Raw genomic sequence first — 19,874 nt, 5'->3', positions numbered from 1 at the left:
TCACACAATCCTCGTCCTTATATGAAACAAAATAGATGGAAACATACAGTACATAGTAAAATATATAGAGTATCTCTTGCTATACATGATTTATAGCCAAAACAAAGGAAGAAGATAAACAAAAAAAAAAAGAAGAAGAAGAAGAAGAAGAAGAAGAGAAAAGGCTAATGCTAATTTATAACTATTATGAAGATGACAACAAAGAAAACGAACCTCTCATGAGGAGAAGTAGTATTAATAAATGTGGACTCCAACAGCAACCATAGAGATGAGAGTAATTAATATTAATTTGCCCTTACATACTGATCTATCCCATCTTTTTCCCATATGTGGTTCATGTCGATGCTTCAGACTTTCTAGTTTGATATGGGGTTTGGACCACTTGGAACTTCGTGAGCTTCAGCTCCAAACTCCCTCTTGGTAGTACTGGAACTTGAGGAGGAAGAAGAAGTATGCCTGTTGCTGGCTTGCTTCGGGTACAAGTTTGCAGTAGATGCAGCAGATGCTTGCTGGGGTTCCAAGAGAAGCCTTTTGACAGGGGCCGAGGAGGCCATGGATGGATTCGTTGGGTTGGATATAAGATTAACGAGCAGAAGGAAAATGAAGAGAATTGCAATAAAGAGAACAAAAGGGTGAGATTTTGCGTGGATTTCAGAGATCGATGGTGATGATGTTTTAGGCACTGCCATGCAATTAGGAAAAATTAACCACCCCCCAAGAGCCCACAAGGGTTCAAAATCCATGAACCAGCACCAAGGCTAAGATAAGAAGGGAGACAAACTGTCAAAGAGAAGGAAAGCGAGGAGAGAGAGGAGAAGAAGCTTCAGCAAAAGTGAATATTGGAAAGGAGGGTTTGAAATTCGATACACATTTGTCTGAGAACAAAGAATGAACTTAACATGGAAGCATATATCAAAGGTGATGGAATGGGTGGGGGATATTTACCAGAAAGACCATGTGTCAAGGTTTAGTGTTATATTAATATTGGAAATATATATTTAGATATTTCTAATAATTGTTAATAGTTAGAGGACTATTAGCGCTACAACCACATGTAAAGAAATCCTATAAAAATAAACTTGCAACTTGATATGATTTTATATAATATGTTAGATTTATTTTATAATTAAAAGTAACTTTATAATTTAACGTAACATATCAAACCACGTCAGTTTGTATGTTTACTTTTGTGAGATTTCTTCGTGGCTTAAACATTTTTCGATCTTTTGTAAAACACATTGATTCACTACCACAATAGTACTCGATTTGTCTTTTTTTTTTCTCCTTTTTTTTTTAACCATTCTACTGGTCAAGCCCACAACTTTTTCTGCAGGGAACTTGCAATCTTATTCTAGTGTATTATAAAACATTTTTTAGATTACTACATTGGAGAATTGCAATGATCATGAATTCTTTCTTTCTTATATTTACCATTAGTAGTACGTAGTACTCGTGCCGCATTGTCTTTGTTTATATTCTTTTCAGTTATTTATATTAATGATAAAAAAAAACTTTGCACCCATCAAAGGTTTTGTGCTTTGACCCCAAACCATCAAACTGACATGCACATTGACGTTACTAGAAACTAATTAGAATTTGTACCATCCATTAAGATTTAATTAAGTACTATATACTGTCAAGATTGTGCCACATCATCTATTTTTCATTTATCTCAACTGACTAGCTATATATAATTTTTTATTTTTTTTATAAACTCGAAACATTTATTAAAATCAAAGAGAATCCTTACAAATAGAATTCTTATCAAGCCAAATAGCTTGACTTACAAAAGGAGCACAATAGTCCCACCACATCACAACATCATCAACTTCCCAAGCATGTCTTGCCAACTGGTGATCAGCCATATTGCCTAACCGATTAACATGAACAACTTTTGCCTCTTGGAAACCCCTCATAAGTCTACGAATATCTTGTAGAATAAAGTCAAAATCTGTTAGAAATTCAGCCATATCATTCAGAGCATGCACAAGTATCAAACAATCAGTTTTTAATAACACTTTTGGGACTCCCCATTGAGCACATAGCTATAATCCCCTTAACAAAGTTGTTGCCTCAATAAATTCCGCAGAAGAGACTTCCCTTTTAGATTTACTACAAGCCACTACAACATCACCATTATGATCTCTAAGAAGTACCCCCACCCCTGCAGAATTTTGATCTCCAAAGACAGTTCCATCAACATTCAACTTCAAAAATCCAATAGGAGGAGGATTCCAAGACAAAACTCTATTTATCTTTTTATTAGAAACATCAAAAACTTGCAACTGCTTATACTCTTGCTGAATATTCAAAGCATTATTTACTACCACATTAATTTGCATAGAAACCTGCTCATAGAGAAATTTATTTCTTCTATACAAAATCTCCCAAGCAATTATAGTAAATTTTGTCAATAACTTCTCTGGCCCTCTATCCCGCGCAAGATTTGCCAAATCCCAAAAAGAAATATCAAGATTTGCAACTGACTATATATAATTAATTTGGAGAGAATAGTACAATTAGTTTTTGGTAGTTTGAGAGTCGCTGCAACATCGCATCAATTTTAATAAACCAAAATGCAAAAGTATAAAACTACTGGTAGCTAGCTAGTTCGAGGCTACATGTAGGCTGCAAATTTAAGCACCTTTTTCTTACGAGAAATGCTATTGACACAAATTATAGATTATATAAAAGTAAATCTTTAAACTGTTGTGGCTTAAGTGTGATGTGCTAGATCTACTTTACAATAAAAATAATTTTACAATCCGACGTATCATATAAAGTCATGTCAATTTGTGTGTTTATTAATGTTGTTAGTGTGAAGTATTGGGTGATCATCATCATATATATATATATATATATATATATATGTTATTATATATACATGTGTGCACGCACGCGGGTGTACCATATAGCATGCTTGTAATTTTCCTTATTTTATGTTTTATTACATATTGATCAACTATAAATTTTGATAATTAGGCCATAATTTAAGAAACAAGCATTAATATTTAAAGATGCATGGATCGATTGAGGACAATAGAGTCATATCTTCAAACACTAGCTAGCTAGCTAATGCGCCATTTAAAAATGGGCCATGCTGCATCTTACTTACTTGTAAATCAAACAATATTTATAATAAAGTATATATGTGGGAATTAAGGAAAAGCCAATATTGGCACCAAATTGAAAGAAAGAAAGCTTATAGGTTTGTGTTGCCTTTTCAATAACTTGGCCGGGTTGCCCAAGAAATCTGCATGCTTTCTTTTGACTTGAGAACCCTAAGTAAGGAAAAATAGGCGATCTTGTTCTTTGCTTTTCTTTTCTAAGAAATATATATAGGTTTGTTTCACACCAGCCTTGATATATATTCTTTCGATGCGTGATGTGCACGTTATTCGTACGTACAACATGACTCAAATCACACACGCATGAGAATTAATAAAGAATTATTAATTAATTAATTTAACTGATGATATTCATGATCATCAATTAATATTAATGTCGAAATTTTACTAGATCAAAACAAGGCTGAATTTTTTTATTTAAAAAAAATGATATATGATTGCAATTAATATATATATATATATATATATATATCATGTATATGATTGGAGTTTAGCTAATAATCATGAACTAGTTGAATAATTTCGAAGGAAAACTTTGTCCAAATTAACATTGTGATCATAATATTGTTATTGTTCAACATCACAAAATGAATATTATTCTTTATGAAGAAGATTTAAATTAGGAAATTCTACGAATTTCAAAAGAGTTTAAAAAAACTTTAAACAATATTCATGTGAACTTTTAGCAATTGAAACCGATCCCACATATAAAGAAGAGTTGCTGCGCTTTATCTCCCCATTAGCAAAGAATCTTTGAAGACTTTAATTTGGACGGAGAAAGAGAGCAGCAGCAGCTGCAGAGATCAGGTGCTCTCGACTTTCACAAAATGCAAAAATATTTTTGAAAGGGAGCACCAAAATCCATATGGTGGCTTTTAAGAATTTTATTCCAAGCAAAAGATAGAAAAAAAAGATCCACAAATTAATGCATGCTTTTATATATTTGGATGGATCAGAATTAAGGAGAGTACGTGATCGGTCGAGCTAGCTAGCAAAGCACCTGAAAGGAGATCGAGTGGGTGCAATCTGTATATATATAATGACATTTTTAATTTGGTTTTCATGAGGCATTTTACTAAAATCTGGAATTAATTAATTGGAAAAAGCACATGTCGACGGAAATTAATTACGCAAAGCATCGTATTCTTTTGTCATTCAGACGCATGCAGCTGCATGCTCTCTGCTTATATTGTGAAAAGAAGCCAAAGATATTTAGTTTCATCATGCCTTCCATGATGGGTCATGTGATGATGCATCATGCATGCATGCATGCCTCATGATGATCAGTAACCATTTATATATATAGATATATATGGAACGTTAAGTCCTTAATTTATGCATGTAATTAAATTCATGATCCTCGATCTCTCTCTATATATATTGGTCTTGAAAAAGGAAAAAAAAAAAATAGTTTTGGCAATAATTCTTTGTCGTCCATGCATGCATGATTAGATGAGAAAATAAGTACATGATCATATATAGAATATTAGAGGAAAAAAGAAGCCGAATAATATTAATTCTTGCATGTTGATTTAAAATATGGCAGCTAGATAGCTGTAAAGTCATGAATATTAAATTATTAATGCAATATATAATATTTTTGAGATTATATATATATATATATATATTTATAGTTGAGAGCAGCGAACAAAATATAGAAGAGGCCATTCAGTAGACATGACTAAAGCCACTTTTAGACACATTAATGTCGCACCAAATTAAATAGCTAAGTGATCATGTGATTAGACCCTGATTATGTTCATATAAATTAACTTCCCACCCACCTAATTTGATCATGTACATATAATTTAATACACGTACACAAATATATAGAAAAATACTAAATGTACTTAACAAAAATTTACAAAAGAATTACTATATGTTGAAAATGATAAAATTTGAATTTCAAAATTTGAATTTCAAAAGAAAATTAATAAAATGAGTCTTATAAGTAAAAGTATAAATAAAATTGTAAGTACATATAGCACTACTCATATATATATATATATATATATTAAATTTGGTGTCGATCATTTTGGTTGTAAGACAAGTAAAGGGATTTGCACGTTATATATTTTTGCTTGATTTAGAGAAAGTAGAAGAGGAATCACTCACATGATCTTATGTCATCATGCTTTCATAAACAAATTAAGCTTATATATATATATATATATATAGGCTACTGAAGTACTTGATCTTTGCCTCGCTAAGAAATTAAACCCATCCGATCCTCCATCGATGGCATGTACGTGCTGGTTTGCAATTAGGCTGCTTCCATGATCACCACATTTTGGTGCTAATAGTCAATTGGAGTGGACCTCAAGATATATCTTTCTTTAGTTGCTAGCTTTTTGTTTTGGACCAATTAATCATGCACCACATATATATAAATATATATATATATATATATATTATATAATACACCAACACGCCGACAAGCTCTTAATTTGTGGGTTAAATAATGTCTCTTTTTCTTAGGTTAGGTAGGCAGAAGCATGAATGGCAGAAATCAAAACCCAAAATCAGTAATATCCTACCTACCTACCTACCTAGCCACTATTTTTAAGGCAAAATGTCAGCAAACTATTACTCTTAAGTGGCGTTCTCATCGATTCTTTAAATTTTTTCTTCAATTTTAGTTAAAATTGATATTTTTCATAATTTTATTTTAAATTTTATTTATTTTTAAAAACTTTCTACATCTCATTCCCTATAATTTTTTTTATTCTATTAAAATAATATTCTTCTATTATTTCTTTATTACTTTTTTCTCTCAATTTTATTTCCATTCTTATAACTCTTTTGTCTTATTCTTTTTCTTTTCAAATATCACATTCTAATAATTTTATAATATCTTATAATATCTTATAATATGATAGTATTATTTTTCAATTCAACATCGGTATTAAAAATAATATTTTTTTTAATAAGTACATTTTCTAACGCGATGGTATTTTTTAATATGATTTATTCCGCACATACTTGAATAATATTTAATTTGCATTTGTCTAACGGTAACATTTTTTTTTTCATTTTCATATAATGGTAATATTTTTTTTAGTTTCTCTAACAGTAATACTTATCCACGTATTGACGATAAATTTTTGTCATTTCTCCAACAGTAACATTATGAATTCCTGCCACCAACGATAACATGATTTGTCATTTCTCTAACGATAACTTTTTTTGTCTTTTCTCCAACGTTAACTTTTTTCTCTATAAATATGCATTCTGCTTGAATTCATATTCTAAGAAACCCAAGTCTCATCTCTAACTCCCTTCATCAAATGACTCGTTCCTTCTATCATAACTTGTTGACATACTTGTCATCTAAAGATGAGTTGGATGCTGTTCTTAATGCCGAGGCCGATGGAGAGTCATCGTGGCAATCGCCAATGTCGTAAGTTTATTCAGCGTGATCATATTCAAGGACACGAGTGCCTTTTCCGTGACTATTTCGCAGATAATCCAGTATATCTCTCGAATCTATTTTGAAGGAGATTTCAGATGAGTCGTCTCCTATTTCTCCGTATTCTAAATGAGGTAGAGACTTATGTGCCCTACTTTATCCAGAGAATAGATAATGCCGGAAAACTCGATTTATCTTCTATGTATAAGATAATCGCAATACTTAGAATGTTGGCGTATGAAGTTACTAGAGATTTTATCGACAAATACATACGTATTGGATAAAGCAGCGCAATGGAGAGCTTCAAAAAATTCTGCAAGATAATCGTAACTGTTTTTTCAGATGAATATTTGCGATTTCTAAATGCCAATGACATTGGTCGATTGCTTTTGGTTGGTGAACAATAGGGATTCCTAGGAATACTGGGAAGCATTGATTGCATGCATTAGAATTGAAAAAATGATCCCGCTGCCTAGAAAGGTATGTACTCTGGCCACATCCGTGAACCAACTATTATCTTAGAAGCAGTTGCTTCATATGATCTTTGGATATGGCATGCATTTTTTGGTATGCCCAATTCACATAACGATATTAATGTGCTAGAGAGATCTTTTATTTTCACGGAACTTGCCCAAGGGCACACTCCTCCAATCAATTACATAATCAATGACAACAACTATACTATGGGGTACTACCTTGCCGATGGTATTTATCCCAAGTGGTCAACCTTCGTGAAGACGATTCCATCACCCCAAGGGAATAAGAAGAAAAACTTTGCCACAACACAAGAATCCGTAAAAAAAGATGTCGAGCGTGCATTCGGGATACTTTAACAACGATTTACAATTGTTCGTGGACCTTCCTGATTTTTCAAAGTCAAAGAGCTAATAAATATAATGAAAGCGTGTGTTATTCTATAACTTAATCATTGAGGACAAGCATGATGGCAGTCAGGGTCTGAACATGGAATATGATCGAGCTGATGATGATATTCCAGAAATGTTGCGCAATCCAACAAGCGAATTTATCAACTTCATCTAGCGCCATCATGAAATTAGAGATAGTTCGGTACATCATCAGCTACAAACAGATTTAATTGAACATCAATGGCAGATTTATTCCCAACAACAGAAGAGAATGTGGTTGTTGGATTCTCTATCTTCTCATTAGTAGCGACCATGTATTTTTGTTTCCACAATTTCCATTTCAAAAAAATGTTCAGAATGGTTAGAGAACTCAAATCCAATAGTAAACAATTTGCAAAATAGAAAATTAGAACATTCTCATCTGCTTCTCTAAACACAAGTGTGTTTTAAATGTGGCTCATAATGGATTACAAAATTTACATCATGTGTGAAACAGGAACTCAACTAAGATAATGGCTGAAAAACCCAAAATCTGGGTTGCCTTTTGCAAAAATGATCACAAAATAGTTGGTGGTCATCCGGGTTCGGATTCCCCTGCCATATTGATGGAGCCCCATTAAAAACACTTGTCTCATAGCCCCTTCCATGGAGTCCTACATCCCATCATCATAGTCTTACACTAGACATATAACCCCAGAGAATAGGCCTAAATCAGTACCAAACAGTAAATGAATGCATACGAAAACATTGTGTAGAATTCAATATAACAACAGCTTATTTAGTCTAAACTAGGTAATTGAAACCAACAACAAGTTAGTCCATGGTAACAAGACAAGAGATACCACCACTACAAATAATAATGATAATTAATAATTTCTAATGATAATTAATGATACCACAAACAAACTGATGCACAAACTGATAATAGTCCATGCCCAAAGAAGTAAATCCAGCTCACAAATGTCATGATAATTAATAATGATGCACAAACTAAATAGTTGCAAAACGAACCATGAATATTAACTCAATCACATTATAATTTATTTGAACCATTTCAAATATTGATCAAAAGAAAATTAATCGACTAAGCCAATAAAAAAACCATCTTTCTAATTCAACTCGGAAGATTTAAATAAGTAGAATTATAATCATTCAATCAGTTTAGTAAGAAGGTTATGTATAGTTTAACATGGGTTGAAAAAGAATAGATCTTATGGAGATCAGAACAATATAAATAATGATACCAACAGCATGTTGCAAGCACAGCTTGCAACAACATGGAAAGCTCTATATATTAGCACAGGTCCATGCCCAACCAAACTAAATATGAGATTGCTTAAGCCAACATAGAAACAACAAAACAGTGAAAAATAAAATGCATGCCCAAAAATCCATTAATTTATTGAAATTGCTCACATTAACTTAAGAACAAATGGGAAGTCCAAACTCAGCACAAGTCCAAACACAAAGAACTAAGAGTTGGTTTTCGAAATTGCTCATTAGTAGCTCAAGAACAAACAATTTCCTCAAACATAACCTAGAAGCAAAATGTCTCAGATCACCAAATCAAATATGGGATTCCTCAAGCTAACATAGAAACCCAAGAGCAGTGAATTAAAAAATGCTCAAACAACAAACAATTAAATCAATGACAACCACACTAACGAAAAAGAAAAGTAGATCGAGATGCATAATTCCAAGAAGTCGAAAAGGTAACACAGAGCATCAAATATGGCACATGTAGTAAGGACACAAGATCACAAACATATTTCAGTGGCCAAAGTTAGATCCTAAGGTAAGGGAAAATTATACTGCCCACAATATGCATCAGTTTCAGCCATGGGAGAGAGATTAGGTGTAAAATCGTGTGTCGGAGAGGACAGAGTCTAGCCATGGGAGGGGGGCTTCAGTAAGTAAAATCGTGTGAGAGATGAGTACAACTTATATATATACTTGAGCCGATGAAGAGAATTCCACAGTCATTGGTGGCAGTAGGTGCAACAGAGGGCACCGTCGAAGAGGGCAACTGAGAGTGGAGAGAGAGAAACATGCGGACCAACAACCCAAAAGGGATGGGAGAAAGAGTTGGGATGTATAGTCGTTCCCCATATTTGGGAAACCACTGTAGCTCCCCTAAAATCAAACCGTAAAATAGGAAATGGGATGGGAAGGAATTTTTTATCCCATCCCTAAAATTTTCTCTCAAAATTTGGGTATAACAATGGTTTAGTCCACCGGATGAGAATGCTCTTAGCTTCATAATCCATTTGTATCTTAATTATTGCACTTTTTTAGATTATTATAAGGTCATGATCATCACTAAATAGTTGATATGATCATGAGCAAGATCATAAACTTATGGTGTTTTGATGAGGAGTACGTACTTATATAATATATATAAATATATATATATATATATATAATATGGACTTGAACATTTAAAACGGGTACCCAAATGAATAAATTATCAGATTATCAGTGAAACCAGCATGTAAAAGTACAATTATCAATAAATTTTCATTAATTTAACTTATTAGCACAAATAATAATCACTATTTTGTTTGGCACAGGACAGGATTAATGGACGACATACAAATCATGAGGGAAACGTGCATATATGGGGTACTCATGATCCGTTGGATATGATGAGGATATAATTATATGGGACATATATATATATATATATATATATATATATATATACAAATAAAGGGGTCATGGTGATGATCGTATCGAAAACCTAGTCGACGTACGAAAAGCAAGCATGCAACTAAATTTGGGGGCAAACACTCCTTACTCTGCTGAAAAAAAGAAGAAACTAATAAAAAGAAACAAAAGTACTGGCTTAATCAAACAAGGTTATGATGAATCATGTAATGGGCAGTACTATATAAATATAAAGGTTAGGAAACATATGGGAAAATGCATGCATTCTTTTTGGTATAATTCATTATCATAATATATAAAGGCGCAATGATTAATCTTATCTAAAGTTGTAGCTAGCTAGCTAGGCGTTTCACAACACGACAGATGTTCGAGATCGTAGTATACAGACAATGGCATTTAGGGTTAATTAATAGTAGACATTATGCATGATGGAGTAATTTGATGTCTACTATATATATATATATATATATATATACTTTTCTTTTTGCCTATTGGGTGTTTGAAAAAATATATATTCTCATGATATTTTGAGTTGGGAAAAGAATATTCAACGCTACAACAAATTTAACTTTTAGGGACAAAATTATTTAGGGATGAAATTTAAATTTTGTCCCAAAAAATTGATGACTTTACAAAACCATTCGACCGGATAAATATCCGTTCGAACAATATTTTCTGTGAAGAATTAAATCGTCTCAAAAATTTTTTTTTTCGTTCAAACAAAAAAAAAATCAATTTAAACAGAAAAATCTTGGCGGGGAAGTAATTTATTATGCCGGGGAAAGTTCAAAATTGCTTGAATGATAAATTTTTTTGTTCGAACATAAAAGATTTGGTGGCAAAACCTGGCGGGAAGGTTTCTAAACCGTTCGAACGGAATATATTTAGTTCGAACATATTCAAACATCACATTTATACATTCGAACGTATAATATTAATCTCGATATGTAACTCAAAATATAAAAAATATATATTTTATATATATCATATATACAAATTCATTAATTAATTTTATGTAATTAATTTAAAAATATTTTAATGATTTCTTTTATGTTAAATAAGATTTTTAGTTAAATAAATATTATTAGCCATACACCACATAATATAAATCAATAATTACTCCAGAAAAGATAAAATATTTAATTTACAACTAAAGTAAATTATCAAAACACCATATATATTGTCCATAACTATAACAAAAAAATAAAAATAAAAAATAAAAACTACTGTGATGCGAGGTCTCTGCATACATCCTCGACTGCAGCTAATCGTGTCTCTACCTGTGTCAGTCGAGTACTGAGCGTGACCTGAGTTGCATTATTGACATTAGTCTCTGTACATAACTCATTAATCTCTATATGTAACTCAGAGACATTAGCAATAATCTCTATACGTAAGTCAGACATAGCAGTATGCACTGCATCAATCACCGCTGATGTGTGTATGCCGATCTCAGCACGCAGTATGTCGGCCATCTCCTCGCCAGTAGATGTGCATGATGCCTTGGCCTGTGTAAATGCCTCACCAGCCGATACTCCAGTATCTCCCGGCTGTGCATCTCTCTGAATATCAACACTTTCAGGAACAGGTCCACGAAAATGAAATCTCGAATGTCCCGTGCTCCGTAACAGAATGGTGTTGTTGATCGGTCCCATTGGCTCCCGTGCACGCTCGGTAACTTCTAGCATGACCTTAGAATGTAGCAAAAATAGAGTGATCAGGATCCCAAATGGCAGTATATCTGTCGTAATGTACCAAGCCTCTAATCGGATCCTCTCAAATATATACCCCACGAGGTCAATCAGAATGCTACGAGCGATCCGTATCATAAATTTCGCTTGATCCATGCCAACCTCGGTTTTGTGCCGCCGAGGGTCAATATTATTGGTGATGATCAAATTCATGATTTTGAAGAAAGAAGATAAATCTATCTGCCTAATGTTCTTCGTCTCATCGTACACTGGAGCATTTGGACCAACAATCAAGTCTCTGGCCTCATGATCAGCGAGTGTATCGATCTCATCTGTGTAAACGGTTCCCTCGTCCTGAGACATCTCTGCATCACCTGAAAGATCAAACTCTCTAGGCGACAGGTTCGAATAGGCAACCAGCCTAGGAATACCGAGATATGCAGCAAGTAAGTCTGTTGAAAATATAATAGGAGCTCATCGGACACAAATCCTGTATGCCCTTCCATCGTCTGGGCTGGCACCACCGAGCTCTTTATAGAACTCAATAACGATGTCAATGTAGGAAATGAGCTTCATTCCTTCTTCTTGCTAATCTAAAATTGGCGCCCAACCACAATCATTGAATACTAATGGGAGGGAATGACCCTCCCATATAAGAGTCACAAAATTAGACAGTTTTACTTGCCGCTCAAGTAAAACAGTCTATTCTCAAACTATTTGGATGGAAGACTTCCCTGATCTATCACGTTTAGAGCCCTTATAAGACATTATTATAAACCTGAAATCTAAAAAATAAAATATATATTCAACATTAGTGATAAAATCTAATATGAGAAAATATTTACAAAATTATATACTAATAGTAATTTTATAAATTATTTACAATATTAGTGATAAATTTGCAGTGGTGGGAAAATATCCCGCCAATTAATGACTTCTGGATTACTGTTCGAATGTCCTTTGTCATTGTTCAAACGGTTTATTATTGTGGTGGAAAACTATTCCACCAATTAATGACTCCTGGAGTACCGTTCGAATGTCATTTTTCACCATTCGAACGCTTTGATGAAAATTTTTGTGGGCAGGAAAATTGGCGCACTGAAAATTATGCACGTAATACTGCCAATTATTTTCGTTCGAACGGTTAGTGAAAACTTAAAATGTTCCTGCACGCCGTCAGACCCTCATTTTGCTCTCCCATTTTGCTCTATTCTTCGTTTTCTCTCCAAAATTTTCAATTTCCTTCACACAATCCTTCATTTTATCATTTTACAAAGAGGATTGCATACTTATTTTGCTTAAAGGTATGTCTTTCTTTTTCATTTTATTTCTAAATCTATTATTGATTCATTTTTTATATAGAGAAATATATATTGTGTAGAAATATATTAGAGAAATCTATACTTTAATATAGTTGTTTATTAGTTTTATAGTTTATATATATATATATATATATATATATATACACTGTGTAGGTGTTTATTAGATTAAACACAAAATATATTTATTAGAGAGTTGCTATTTGAAGTATATATGTTGTATGTCTGTAGTGTTTTCTAAATATGAGTTTGTGATGTTTTGTGAGTTAGTGTTTCGTCTGAACTGATTGGTGTTTTGGATTCTGGGTTGGAACCGTTCGAATATTATAATATTCCATTCAAACGGATTAACGTGTTTGAATAGTTGTGCTCATGAGTTGTAATATAAATAACTTAAAAATAAAGATGTAATATAAATAGCTCATATGTGAGGGAGCTTGTGGTTTATATATTTAAGTGTGATTGGTGGGATTTAAGTAATCTTCGAAGGGGAAGATGCCATGATGAATATTTTCTGAGTATTAATACATAAAAAAAATGATATGAAGATGATCCTTTTATTTTGACATCTCAAGTATTCTATTTAGACGATCCTCAGTTAGGAAATCAATGGCAAGTAGTACAAAAGTTTTCTCTTAGAAATATTTATGACGCTATCCTTGAGGCGAAGGGATAAGATGAAAAAGAAGATGATCCTCTACTCAAAAAGCATACCAAGAGAGTCAACATATTTTTAACTTATTTGTGGATTTGAGCCAGTATGAGATGATCTCATTACATAGGGAAGATATTCATACTGAAATAGTTGAGGCAACAGTTGACCAAAGTGTTGAGTCATCTGAAGTATCTATAGATGATGAAAGCGAATCTATAAATGAAATTGATACAGATGACTGACCGGTTTTGTATTTACATTATACAGTATCTCGCAATTATGCCATCAAAGATGAAGGAAGTTTGCATCCCATCTCCACCTGTTCCTATCTCTTTGTCTGACTCACTATTAGAGATTGACTATACGGAATAAGGTAAATAGCTAATACTCATTTTTTCAATTAAGATATATGATAATTGATACGAGGTAAATAACTAATATTATTTTATAGAGATAACAGTACAATCTCGTTACGGACGAGGCACTACTAGATACGTGACGTTGGAGAAATATCGTAAATTAGGTAAGATTAAGGTTAACATTCCTAATGAACATACCGGAGGCGAGGGGCAACAAACAGCTTGGCTTGCATTGCATGTGGGTGCTCTTACACAGACTTATGCACATTTGGCTACGAGTTCATGATATAAAGTCCCGCAAGATATGAAAGAGCTTATAAAGAAGCCTTGTTTGGTATTTAATATTTAAATAATAAATTTATATTGATATTATTTAATATTCTAAATGATAATATATTTATGTATATATTTTTCAATGATAACTTCAAACTAAATTTTGGTCAGAGAGAGGAGCGTAAGACTGTCGAAAAGCTGATGTATAATGCATTCCGCAAGTATAAGGCGAGGTGTTACGAGTATTACAAGAAATACGAGAACAAGAAAGATGCACGTCAGCATCCTTTTTAGGATGTTCGACCTAAAGATTAGAAAAAATTTTGAGATATGTTTGAGGATCCATCATATAAGATAAATTCAATGAATTTTTTATATCTCATATTTGTAATTTTCACTTACTAATTTTTACAACTTTTATGTAGAAGTGAAATTCTATAAACAAAACGAATAAATCGAAGTTGAAAATTCATTATCATGCAAGCTCAAGATCTTTCTATCGTCTCTCTCAGAAATTGGTAATGTACTTTCTTTTTTTATTCTATATAGTTTGTTTTTAATATTGATTTTATATAGTAACAATGTCTCTTGTAGAAAGAGTCAGATATCAATTATGATCTGACAAAATTATATGTTGCATTACATACTAATAGTAATAGAGAGTGGACTCATCCTGATGCCCGTGAGAATTATGTAAGTATTATAATTTATTTTAATTAAACATATTTAAATTATTGTATCAATATTAATTTTATATGTTGCGTGTAGGATGAAATGGCTGCCCTCCTTGCTGAACCTCCATCAGATCAAAATTTATCAACAAATGATTAAATTTTTACACAAGTTCTGGGTCAACGTTTAGGATATTTGAAGGATTTGGGTCTCTGTGTAAAGCCTTCAAGCTCTTCATCAACGTCAAGCATTATTGTCATTGCGTTAGAGAATGCAAATTCAAGGATCGAAAAAGTGATTGCAAAACAACAAGAGTTAGAGACTCAATTGACGAAACAAGCATATATGGAGATAAGTATAAAACAGCAAGAAGATCAACAAAGAGAGATACAACTCCAAATGCAAGATCAATAAAGACAGATGCAGCTTCAAATGCAGATGTTTATGCAACAATTCAAGCCTCCAAGCAATTGATTTTCATTAGAAGTGTTTTTGCATATTGAACAATTATATATCATGTACTGATAATATTATTTGTATTATTACTATTTTATTTATTTAGTGCTGACTTATTAGATTAGTTTTATTTATATTGAACAATTTGTAATGTATTTTTGAAATATAAATATCTATTTGGTTTCAAATTAGTATTATTTATAAAAATAATAACCGTTCGAACTCTCATCAAATGTTTGAACATATATAAATCGGATACAATCGTTCGAACCTCACAAGTTAGAGTTCGAACGGTAAAAAAAGTTGCGCCCCGTTCAAACATGCAATTCACTATTTGCGTTCGATCATCAATTTGTTTGTTTGAACGTTTCTTCATGTGTATTTGGTCAAACGGACTGGTATCGATCGATTGGCCATGAAGTACCCATTCGAACAGAAATATTGTTCAAACCTTATTTACGCCGTTCAAACGAATTTCCAAGAATAATTTAAATTGTCCCAAAAGAAAAATTCCATTCAAACGTGATCGAACGGTCCAACTTAATTTCATCCAAAAAGATATTTTTTAGGACGAATTTGTGATTTTCGTCTCAAAATATCTTTTGGGACAATTTTATTGGAATGACCTTGAGACATTTTTTTTCATCTCAAAATATATTTTAGGATGAAATTCCAATCTATTGGAATGAAACTTTCCGTTCTAAAACACCTTATTTTTTTTGTAGTGAAATGAAGCATCACGTTTTAATTTGGTGTGAGGAATCACGTCCTTGAAAAGCATATAATAATAATAATAATAATAATAATAATAATAATAATAATAATAAATTACTATCAATCATCCATGCACTCGACTTCGATCGATGTCTACATGATATATATATATATATATATATATATAGAAGTTCACGAAATGATGGTTAAATTGGACATCGATCATGATGAATTAGCTAGTGGCTTAATCATAATGATCTAGTCGTTCAGCAGTAATTAGAATAATTAATAATTATATATGATTATATATATATATATATATATGTTGTGAAATTTTGGACCTAATTTGTTCATTAATTTGGAATCAAGTACGTAGTACTACTACTCGTTCAAGCTAATTTATATATCTAAATTAAAGTAGCACGATTTAAGTGTACTGATCTATTTATTCACCTTAATTTATAACAAAATTTTAGGGTTTTATCCTTACATCGATCTAAGTTATAATATTTAATACACCATGCATGCATAAGCCAATTACGACATCTATATATGTATCTGGGAAATCTGGACCCTACATGATTTTTATTTAATATATATATATATATATATATATTCAAATAATTCATCTAATTCGGACATAGAAATAATTGAAGGGATTCTCAATCTGATTTTATCCTCGATCCCAATTAATATGACACATAAATAATTTGTTTCTATATACAAGATGATCTCTCTCTTCCTCAATTATCATTTTCTCTATATACATATTCATAATTATATGAAAAATTCTATACATCATACCACCATCTCATTTTCATTTCACTATACATGATGTGGCACATTTTTCACCATTGAATGATCATTTATTAGATGATTCTTTATTATCTAATGGTGAAAAATATGCCACATCTTATATAGTTAGATGAAACTATGATAGTGGTGTGATGTATAGCATTACTCTAATTATACATATATTAGTTGCCGCACAATCATTTTAAAAAAGAGTGTAGTTCACTATTAAAAAATTAATTTTTTTTCCATATAAATCTTGTATATACTCACTTTTTTCGAAAGAATTGAGATGTGCTTACACACTCCAAATATCATTTCTCTATATATAATCACATCATGCACTCGATGATCTGATCATCTCTAAGCTTTTTTCTTCTCCGCGAATGAGAATAACTGTCTTAATTATATTCATACATTCATGTTCGCAGGGCTTTGGTTAGATAAAGGCAAATTAGTTCAGAACCCATAAAAGGACAAAGAAAAATTAGAGGGCTCATAAAATAATGACCAATATATATATATATATAACTGTGGAAACCTAATGTCCACTATAAGTTTCAAGCATTTTTGGAATCCAAGCTATGCTTTTTATGTCCCCTATATGTCCCCTAGCTACTTACAATTACGATATGAATTACCTCTATATAAGTCCAGAAAAAGGAGCAAAAAAAAAGGTAATCTTGACTATTGAAAAGCATATATAGCTAGGCAACATTTAATCTAGCTAGCTGCTAATTGTAATGACTTTGTTTAATAATTAGCTGTACCTAATTTATTATATAGAATGACTACAATAAATTAGAAAATGGGTCTATAATTTGTCTAATATTTCATTCATGTGACATATATATGCTACCTCAACTTACATGATAGGGTTCCGCCTCATTTGTTTTCATAATTCAATTTAATTTATTTCATCTAATCATTATAATTTTATCAAAATTATATATAAAATAAAATAAATAATTCAATTTTTTTAAATATTAAAATAAAAATAATATTAAAAAAAAATATTATATATATATATATAGTGAGATTAAGTGGAGGCCGCCTTTGAATATATAAGGGAGTACGGACACTAATTTATAAATAGTTTCAATTAATTCTAAAATTGACAACCACCTTAACTAAATGCATGCCAAATGAGAGAGGCCGGAGATCAGATATATATATTAGATGCCATACAACATGAGCTAACTAGCTACTCATCATCTAATGTTTGGTCCGGTACTCTTTCATGATATATATTGTTTACAAATTGCAAGGCTTTGAAACAATAGATCGAGCAGTTGAGAGGCATATATATATATATATATATATATATAAAGAAGGATAATATTATTTGAGATGCCATGCAGCTAGCTAGTTTTATTTTGATAATATATATATAGTGCTACCATTTAATAAATTGGGGGGCATATATCCAGCTTCTTGCTTTATATATATATAAAATATGATGCCCCTAAATTTCGGGCAACCATTCAAATAAAATTATTATATATAGTCAAATCTGCAGTAGCCCTTCAAAAGAAAGTCCTTTATATATGTAAATATGGTCAAATATCAAAGCTAGCTGATATCGGTCAAGGGTGGAATTAAAATAATATTGAAGACGTGCATGCATGGGATGTTAACTAGCTTGTAATGGGCATCCACTAATTGCCAACATCCATGATCACATGCATTAACAACTTCTAGCGATATCTTATTTTTATGGAGAAATGTTACTTTTTTTTTATCTTGAATTTAAAATTTCTAAAATTTTATGTGCAATCATTTTTGTGTACATACATGTCTATTTCACCTAGTCTCTCTCCGAAACAATGTCTATATCGTTACGCCTTTTGTGCCACTTCAATAATGTGATTAGCTGCATCATTTTCTTAATATAAAATAAATATTTTGGTCAATCACATCAATACATAGAGTGCACGTACAAGGAGTATGCAAAAGTAACTATATATAGCAGAACTCTTTTAATTTTATTATGTCAAGTTTCATGATCAGTCAGTGTGTCATATTTTAAATAACGTCTCATAAAAGAAGAAAATTGACTTATAAAATTCATTTAACATATGTTATCTATTATATTGATCTTTATATATATATATATATTTGAATATTCAGTACACATACTTTGAGGATATGTTCACATTAATTTTCCCGCTGCATATATACTCTACCATCGATCATAAACCATGCACGTAAAAGAATTAGAAAAAGCAAAACAATTAGAAAAAAAAAAAAAAAAGTATTTGTGACAGATTATTTGTGACGAAAAAACTCATTTTTAGCATGAAATAGTTATTTTCATAAGAAATAATTAAATGGCCACAAATAATCAATTTTCTTGTTGTAAGTTTCATATATATATATATATATATATATATATATCAGACCTGTTTTTTTTATTACTATTCTTTGAAAATATATGGCTAAAAAGGTGAAGCTATGATCACATAATTAATTAGAATTTAGACTCATGGAAATCTTGTTTTGTATAATAAATAAGCCCTTGCATGAAGAAATAAACTAATAGGAAAATCTATTTAAGTGTGACCTAATTATATATAGGAATATTATCTACCGTTGGAAAAACTTCAAGCTTGAATTGGGATGAATTAGCTAGCTATATATATATATCAACACATGCATGCAGTAACCAGCCTGAGTTTACATCTATATATATATATATATATATATATATATATATATATAATTCATTGGGGGAAATCTCATTTCTAAAGATGCAAATTGATTTGATTTGGACATCCTTGCTACTGACAATAAAAAATTGGAAAAAAAAAGGAAAAAGAAGAAAATTAGGACGTACGAAACAATTGACACGTGAAGTTACATGCATGAGACAT

At 31.5% G+C, this 19,874-nt stretch overlaps 1 protein-coding gene across 1 annotated transcript; it reads right to left on the bottom strand.

Moving 5' to 3' along the window:
- LOC108991613 (CLAVATA3/ESR (CLE)-related protein 41-like) lies at positions 1-866 on the bottom strand. Its single transcript, XM_018965940.2, has one exon. It carries the CDS (start codon positions 741-743, stop codon positions 357-359), a length of 387 nt encoding a protein of 128 aa, XP_018821485.1. The 5' UTR covers positions 744-866; the 3' UTR covers positions 1-356.
- Between the last annotated feature and the right edge of the window lie 19,008 nt (positions 867-19,874).

The sequence above is a fragment of the Juglans regia genome, chromosome 10 (genome assembly GCF_001411555.2).
Source record: "Juglans regia cultivar Chandler chromosome 10, Walnut 2.0, whole genome shotgun sequence".
Lineage (NCBI taxonomy): Eukaryota > Viridiplantae > Streptophyta > Magnoliopsida > Fagales > Juglandaceae > Juglans > Juglans regia.
The sequence above is the reverse complement of the archived record's forward strand: the minus strand, read 5'-3'. Positions and strand labels throughout refer to the sequence as shown.

What these genes read in the sequence shown, in the direction of transcription:
- LOC108991613 (XM_018965940.2), bottom strand. Translation starts at nt 743, where the DNA reads ATGGATTTTGAACCCTTGTGGGCTCTTGGGGGGTGGTTAATTTTTCCT.